Source organism: Lactuca virosa, chromosome 3 (assembly GCF_052849685.1).
Source record: "Lactuca virosa cultivar CGN04683 chromosome 3, Lactuca_virosa_CGN04683_v6, whole genome shotgun sequence".
Classification (NCBI taxonomy): Eukaryota; Viridiplantae; Streptophyta; class Magnoliopsida; order Asterales; family Asteraceae; genus Lactuca; species Lactuca virosa.
Window position 1 is genome coordinate 129,719,737 of NC_136428.1, and position 8,227 is coordinate 129,727,963.

At 29.6% G+C, this 8,227-nt stretch overlaps 2 protein-coding genes across 3 annotated transcripts; both read left to right on the forward strand.

Moving 5' to 3' along the window:
- Positions 1–851: 851 nt before the first annotated feature.
- Positions 852–3,148, forward strand: LOC145166548 (uncharacterized). Of its 2 annotated transcripts, none has more exons than XM_079085555.1 (9): positions 852–1,167; positions 1,249–1,684; positions 1,759–1,839; positions 1,933–1,992; positions 2,087–2,130; positions 2,228–2,270; positions 2,361–2,432; positions 2,515–2,616; positions 2,709–3,148. In XM_079085555.1, the coding sequence occupies exons 2-9, from the start codon at positions 1,292–1,294 to the stop codon at positions 2,826–2,828; spliced, it is 915 nt and encodes a 304-aa protein (XP_078941681.1). In that variant the 5' UTR covers positions 852–1,167; positions 1,249–1,291; the 3' UTR covers positions 2,829–3,148. The 2 variants fall into 2 exon arrangements, with proteins under 2 accessions (XP_078941681.1, XP_078941682.1); XM_079085556.1 differs by having other exon boundaries at positions 918–952.
- A 479-nt stretch (positions 3,149–3,627) lies between these two features.
- Positions 3,628–6,336, forward strand: ABCI20 (non-intrinsic ABC protein 9). The gene is made up of 7 exons (XM_079085557.1): positions 3,628–4,086; positions 4,171–4,304; positions 4,869–4,988; positions 5,194–5,289; positions 5,506–5,658; positions 5,819–5,896; positions 6,078–6,336. Exons 1-7 carry the CDS (start codon positions 3,906–3,908, stop codon positions 6,282–6,284), a joined length of 969 nt encoding a protein of 322 aa, XP_078941683.1. The 5' UTR covers positions 3,628–3,905; the 3' UTR covers positions 6,285–6,336.
- The last annotated feature ends 1,891 nt before the right edge of the window (positions 6,337–8,227 follow it).

The following is an 8,227-nucleotide window of genomic DNA, read 5'->3' on the forward strand; positions in this document are numbered from 1 at the left end:
TACTTGTCATTTTATGGTATTTTTGAAATAAATATTATCCACTTGTCAATTTGTGGTTTGTTTCAATTTTTAAAATTAAAGTCATATATTTATATATATAAAGTATTAAATATAATATATATGAAATTAAATTGCAATGCATATGTTTCTTCCTTTCTTATTTTAAAGTTTTACATTAAAAAATATTTACTATTTACATTTTAATATTTAATTTTTTTTTAAATTAACCTGTATAATATACGGGTCTCACACCTAGTTCAAAATAACCAGAAAATGACATTTGGCCAATTGATTTAGAATGTGACATCCTCTCTAATAAATGAAGGTTTTTTTTGCCATTTGTCATTCTCTCATGAATTTTGACACTTGTCATTTTATGGTATTTTTAAAATAAATATTATCCACTTGTCAATTTATGGTTTGTTTCAATTTTTAAAATTAAAGTCATATATTTGTATATGTAAAGTATTAAATATAATATATATGAAATTAAATTGCAATGAATATGTTTTTTCCTTTCTTATTTTAAAGTTTTACCTTCAAAAATATTTACTGTTTACATTTTAATATTTAATTTTTTTTTTAAATTAACCCGTATAATATACGGGTCTCACACCTAGTTCAAAATAACCAGAAAATGACATTTGACCAATTGATTTAGAATGTGACATGTGGCAAAAAAAAACTTCATTTATTTATTAGGATAGAGGATAGATTTACAACGAGGTAACGTTTCTATATAACTGTAGGGATTATTTCTATAACTATTTCTTATACAGGGGGCATATTTGTAAGTTTTACTTTTTGGGGGACATCTTCTATAATTTCTCGATAAATGTAAGGATAGTAGAATGACATGACTTCACTCAAGAAACTCGAATGAACTTCATGGAGTAAACTGAGTCTCCTGAGACGTTGTGGATGTTCTTCATCGTTTCGAGCAGGCGAGCAAGTAATTACCTACTCAAACTTTTCGTTATCCATCAATTCCACACTCAATTTAGTTTGGTGTATGTTTTTTTGTATCAAATGTTGCTGTAAATTTACTCAATTTGATCGATTCATGACCTCTGTTTCATGAAATTTATGTTCCCTATTCGTGTTTCTGAAGTTACTGTGCTTGATCCCTTTCCAATTGTAGACTTGTAAACCACATAAATCCTATAGGTAAGACTGTTCCATCTTTTCAATGAAACACGAAGACGTTGTTAATTTTTGATTTTGAGTTTCTCCCTTTCGTGTTTAAAGCATTTTGTTGCTATAAACAAAAAGAGAATTGCCAGAAAACAACATGCTTCCTTCAGCAACCATTAACATCCTTAAAGTTCATGGTTGTTATCGTCTTCAACCCCCAATTTCTCATCTTTCCCAGAATATCCATGCCACCTCCCTTACAACACACGATAAATCCAAGCTCTGTCACGTCTCATCACCCTCAATCCTTTCTTCTAATCCCCAATTTCGTATCTCTAGAACCAATTCAAACCTCAGAAATGTTAGGGTTTCAGAAATCGGAGCTCCATTATGGACACAAAAAGACGACAAACAAGATAACTCCGGTTCTCCTGAAGACTTGACCATGAATGGAGAAGCTTATCAGAAGACTTTAAGGTTGGTAGAATGTTCTATGTTTGCTGCTCTTGGTGGATTAGCCTACATCTTAAGCAGCTCCCTTGCTATCGAGGTACTTTTTTGACTCTGCATTATGTCGAACACATGGTGGGCGTTATTGAAAACTAACAATTACAATATTTACAGAATTACTTTGGTTGTTTCTTTGCCTTACCCATAGTATTCTCATCAATGCGATGGGATATTGTTGCTGGAAGAAAGACTATGGTATCCATTATCTAACCAAAACCAATCATTATTACCATATTCCTGAAAATAACATCTTTGATGTGTTCCATTTTACATATCATATTTTTATAGGTGGCAACTGCTACACTATTGCTTGTTTTAGCTGGACCAATAAAAGCACTAACATATCTGGTTAGAAAATAGTTTCATATCTTTATATCATTTAAGTATTTAACTTTATATATATATATATGGTTTACATTTTGGCTTATTTCTATCATTTCAGTTAATGCATGGGTTTCTTGGTCTTGCTATGGGGTCTTTATGGAGGTATACAATTGTTTATTCCTTATTGCAATCTTTTCAATTATGAATTATGAAAAAAAAAAACAAGAATATTCTTCAATCTTCAATCTTCACTTCTCAGGTCAAAAGCAAATTGGGGTGTTTCTATATTCACAAGTGCAATTGTAAGGCTTTCTATCTTTCTTCTTTTTCTCTCATCTTTTAAGGATGATTTTTTACTGTTTTTGTGACACGTGTCTTTAAATTTAATACAGGTGAGAGCTATAGGTGCAATGGGATATGTTGTGATGTATTCTTTTCTAATCAGGGAAAACATTCTTGCTTTGGTAAATTTACATTCTTCAATCTTCATATCTTAAATTACTTTAGTACCCCCCATATTCTGATAATCATTTTTTTTTCTTGAAGATCACTATAAACATTCATGCTTCAGCTACATTTATCCTCACTTCATTAGGGTTCTTGACAATTCCATCAATGAATTTAATATACACCATTTTTGGGACCTTGGTTTGTCTTTTTTACCCTCTCAATTATCTGTTAATTCAATTTAATAAAAGATTTGATTTTTTTACACTATATGATTTTTGTCTTTTTGGCAGCTATTACTGAATTGCTGTTTCTTTGTGTTCTTGCTACATCTTCTGTATGCTCTGTTCTTTACAAGGCTTGGAATGAAGGCTTCTTTGAGATTGCCAAAATGGTTTGCTAAAGCAATATGACAAGATTACCCTTACCCACCTTTTATCTGTATTCCATCAAAAACTAGTTCCTCAATCAATTTAGCTTTATTTTTTTTATTAAATTAACACCCAACACTTTTACATGTGTTAAAGATTGATGATGAAAATCTCAAATTGAGAAAAGTTGAAGTCATGTATATACATTCGGTTTTATAAATGTAGGAACATTACAGAGAGTTGAAATTGTTCGTGGGAGCTTAGTTGTGTAATTTGTATCATTAATGTTGTATTATGTATAGAACAACAATATAAATTAGTACCAAAATTGTTTAAAGAAATATATCATGATTACCTTTTCACATGGTGAACTATATCAAATTTTCTTATAAATACCTAAATTGTTTAATGTACCTTTTCACATGGTGAACTACTTAGGTTAATTCTCCATTTTATGTTTTGTGTCAAGGTTTTCCTTGCTTGCCACATTTTAATTTGGTTTCGTTAAGGTAAAATTTTGAATGCATGATGTTAATGTCCTATAATCCATCTATAATGTAATATAGTTATTATTTATATATGGAAGTTAGATAAATGCTCTAAGCATTTAACATGTAAATATTGACCAAACATGTCACATGTGTATGCCTACTATTTTAGGCATATGTGTCACGAAAAAAAAAAGTACATGATTTCTTGTTTGTAAAATCTCTTTATTTATTACAGTATAAAGAGAATCTACATATAGAGATATTCAAAGTTATGAATATGTTGTTACATCAATGTTAAAAACGAAGGGATTGGAATAGAATACCCATATTCATTCTAGGGTTTATCTAACTATGGATTTATGATGAAGTTATATGAAAATGGTGAAATGGCGTTGAGAGTGAAAAGTTAAAACAACATTGATGATCGATGTATAAAAGAGCCCCAAAGTAGACGTGTCCACATTTGGAACCAGATTCTGTAGGCGAGGGGGTGTTAGCGACTCAAAGCCCTGCCACGACAATCAGTTCCCGCTCTTCAACTCTCCACCCACCCACCGCCGGAAAGTTCTTTATAAACCCCAACTTTCATCACCTATTCCTTGCAGAATTCTTTGATTGAAGAGCTATAATGGGGATCAATGACAATGAGCGAAATGATAATAATCCAATGGTGGTTATAAATAAGCTCAAGTTCACCTACCCAGGGATCGACGGCCATCCGCCTCCTGGTTCAGTTCCTCTCATTGAAGATTTCTCCCTCACTCTCAATCCCGGTGATCGTTGCCTTCTTGTCGGATCTAATGGCGCTGGTTCGTCCTCCTTCTGTCGTCCTTTTTTTCAATTTCAATTCTATCCATATCGATCGTGAAATTTTATTGAATTTTAAACAAAAGGAAAAACGACGATACTGAAGATACTTGGAGGGAAGCATATGGTGGAGCCTGATATGGTCAGGGTTCTTGGCAGATCGGCGTTCCATGACACCTCTTTGACTTCTTCCGGTGACCTAGCTTATCTTGGTGGAGAGGTACATTACTTCTGCTTCACTTTCACTTGGGATTTTCACAGTATTTTGGCTCAAAAACAATCAATTTCAGAAAAACTTGATTGATCTAGATAAATGTCAAATTACTTACCTATCATTAGCCCGAAGAAGCACAAATTCTACGAATTTCCATCTCTTACAGTTAACAGTTACCACATAACTTGGATTTTTAGGTGTGCATCAGTAGGAATTTAGACACATTTCATATATTGTCAGTGTTGATTGATTTAGCGTATTTACAATATGTTTTAGATCTTTAGAATTAAAATGTGTCTTGTTTATATTTATAATATACCATCAACTCTTTATATCCCTTAAATCCACATAGTTGTTTAGATCCATGAAATTAGCATACAACTGAAGATAACAAAATCACCCTTTAAGAAATTCATCAATAGTTAGGTTCAAAGAGTTGCAAATGACACCTTGATATTAAAATATATAAAACTATAATCAATCAAATTAAACTAATTGCATCAAGTATTAATTAGATCCCATAAAGAGAGAAGGGAACTTATTCTAAAAAATAGTCATATAAATGAGCAGTGGAGAAGGGAAGTTGCTTTTGCTGGGTTTGATGTTGCAATACAAATGGATATTTCTGCTGAGAAAATGTTATTTGGAGTATCAGGGGTTGATCCTCAAAGAAGAGCTGAGTTAATCAAGGTACTTCAAACATTTTTGCATTATTTTCTTTAAATTGATATCTTTTTCTATTCTTTTTGTAGTTGTTTTCCAATTTACTTTATCCGTTTGAACTTTTTTCCACACTTTAAAAAGAACCCATCTCTAGATTGACATTTTCAAAAAGTCCATATTAATTCTATGCATTTTTCTCTTTAAACCCAAGGAAATGTGTTGAATATTTCAGGTTTTAGATATTGATCTTTCATGGAGGATGCACAAGGTTTCTGATGGTCAAAGAAGAAGAGTGCAAATATGCATGGGCCTTCTAAAGGAATTTAAGGTATTAAATTAACACAGTCTCAATCACAGTCAAAGTCACACATCAAATGCAGAACAACTTTTTACGTTCTGTCATATCATGTCATGTCATGCTTTCTAAAAATGCTTTCCTTTCATCATTACATAAAAAGAATATGACATTGGTTTCTTTTCTTTTTTTGATATTTTTGTTTGGTTGATGAATGTTGTTTAATGAACACATTTGAGATTTGTATAGGTTCTTCTTCTTGATGAAATTACGGTTGACCTAGATGTGCTTGCAAGGGCTGACCTTTTGACTTTCCTAAAAAAGGAATGTGAAGAGCATGGTGCTACTATCATATATGCTACACATATATTTGATGGACTCGAGAATTGGCCTTCACACATTGTAAGCTTTCAATTACTATCAAACAAATTTCATAATATTCATCAATCTTAATGTGAGAGTTGGGGAGAAAAAAAGGGCAAATAGGTAAATACATTAAGCCAGGGTTTTTTGATTAAATACTTAACCCAATAAGCTCATTAAATCATTGTGTTTGTATTAGGTTTATGTTGCACATGGGAAGCTACAATTAGCATTGCCTATGGAAGAGGTCAAAAAGATGAGCAATTTGTCTCTAATGGTCAGTTTCTCTATCTTCACATGCACTCGACCAATTTCTTTCTAATGTTTGACTTTTGGTCAAATAGTCTCATTTTGAACTTAAAAGTAGATGCAAGTTACTTTCAGTAGACGGTAGACAGTTGACAGCTGACAATAGGCAGTAGACAGTAGATAGTAAATTGTTTGATTGTTTGTTACAGAGAACGGTAGAAAAATGGCTGAGGAAAGAGCGAGATGAGGAGAGGAAGAGAAGGAAAGAGAGAAAAGCAAATGGACTGCCAGAATTCGATAAGCGTATTGATGGGACCCGCATGGTGAACAATGGATGGGCTGCTGGAAGGCTTAATTCCACTGTTGCTGGTCAAGAAAACTTTGTGTATAGTTCAAACAGGGTTATGAGACAATAAACAAAAACTAAAAACCCAATTAATCAACACAATTCTTTCTTTAGATGCTAAATTGAGTATATGATGCGTCAAAGGGTATTTGTTAAGTTCGTTGTGTAAAATGTAACATTCATATGTGTATGTGTGTGAGTAAATTGTATTCAAAGTAATGGATACAATATATATATATATATATATATATATATATATATATATATATATATATATATATATATATTGATTCAATAAAAAGAATATAGGCGTTACTATTAAGTTTTAATTAGCATTTTATTATAGTGTCCATGAATAGTGTTGGTAATTGTCTTGAATGTTCATGATCTAAGATTAATTTGAAGTTGGATCGAGATTCATGGAATGCATACGTTTATTAGATATAAATCAAATTCATATTTATTTGTTGAGAATAAATATTTTTTATTATCAGTTTTGAGACTATTTCATGGATCCTCACAAATGAATCTCATATTGCTTTGTATCATTAAATCCTTGGATATCAGATTCTTATGGTTCTTAAGAATGTTTTTTGGTAAATCAAATGTTGTTTTTCTACTTGATGATAGGGTCATGCTAAAAAAAACCCTCATTATATATATATATATATATATATATATATATATATATATATATATATATATATATATATATATATATATATATATATATATATATATATATATATATATTTTAAGTTTTAAAACGTTTTGAGCTTTCTTAATATTTGTATAATTTTTTACTTACATTTTTTCATGTTTATATTAATTTTTTTTCACTAGCTCTTTTTTTCAAGCTTTTCTTTAAACTTTTTATAACGTTTCAAAATTTTTTATTAACGCCATTCATGTTTATATGTATATACTAACTCTTTAATACGGGTGTTGGTAGAACAAACTCTTTTTTATCACGTAGATTTCATAAAAAACAAAAAAGTATCTCACTCTCTAAATATGAATAAATATATTTATTGAAAAAAAAACAATGACTTAAGGTTAATTGTTTGAATACTAACTATTTTTTGTTTATACGTATATGTAAATATATTTAATTAAAAGACAGTTTTGGATAAATGAATAGTACGTCAAAAATTATGATTAAATAATATAAACAAACAAAAAATTAAAAGTTGGAAAAAAAAAACGAACCAAACGTCAAAAAGAAAACGACACTAAATATATATTTGAATAAACCCCCGAAAAAATAAAAGACTTTTAAATTAGAAAAATAAAGAATTGTTAATTAGTTTGTAATTATTAACTTTGTTTTAATTTCATTAAATCAATAATTTAGATTATTTATCTTATTATTTAATAAATATATGATTAGTTATTTTATATCTTTATTTTTATGATTGAGAATTTATAAAAAAATTAATGTTTTGTTTAAATACATTATCTAATATCGTAATACGTTATTTAATTTTAATATTTTCGCGTTTTGTTGGAATATGTTATTTCATATTATTTTTATATATTTTGTTTGTTTTTTAGTTATACATAGCCTCATCGGAATAGTTATATGCTAACCCGAAACGGGTTTTGAGTTATACATAGCTTAATCGAAATTCGTAAACAGTTATACTTTGAAAATCGGTTCGGATTTAACCAAGTTATAATAGCCTAAAAATTGAATATAATTATGTTAGGTTTATATATATTAAATGTCACAAACAAACAAAAATATAAATATATAATTATATTTATATTTTTGTTTGTTTGTGACATTTAATATATAATATATGTTTAAAAACCGACTAATTAAATGAGGAAGTTCTATAGAACATTTTAGATAGATAATGATAGAATAATTAAATTAAAAAAATAAAGCTATTGGAAGAGGTTAAACATTGAAGATATTATTTATTTAGAGGTTAAAGTTAATGGAATGATGAGTTGACGGTTTTTTAAGTCATATGATAGGTTAACTGTTACGCCTGCAAATATGGGCTA

Coding starts and splice junctions, on each gene's coding strand:
- LOC145166548 (XM_079085555.1), top strand. CDS start 1,292: ATGCTTCCTTCAGCAACCATTAACATCCTTAAAGTTCATGGTTGTTAT. Junction 1,840..1,932: donor TTGCTGGAAGAAAGACTATG/GTATCCATTATC, acceptor ATATTTTTATAG/GTGGCAACTGCTACACTATT. Junction 2,433..2,514: donor GGGAAAACATTCTTGCTTTG/GTAAATTTACAT, acceptor TTTTTCTTGAAG/ATCACTATAAACATTCATGC.
- ABCI20 (XM_079085557.1), top strand. CDS start 3,906: ATGGGGATCAATGACAATGAGCGAAATGATAATAATCCAATGGTGGTT. Junction 4,305..4,868: donor TAGCTTATCTTGGTGGAGAG/GTACATTACTTC, acceptor ATAAATGAGCAG/TGGAGAAGGGAAGTTGCTTT. Junction 5,290..5,505: donor GCCTTCTAAAGGAATTTAAG/GTATTAAATTAA, acceptor AGATTTGTATAG/GTTCTTCTTCTTGATGAAAT.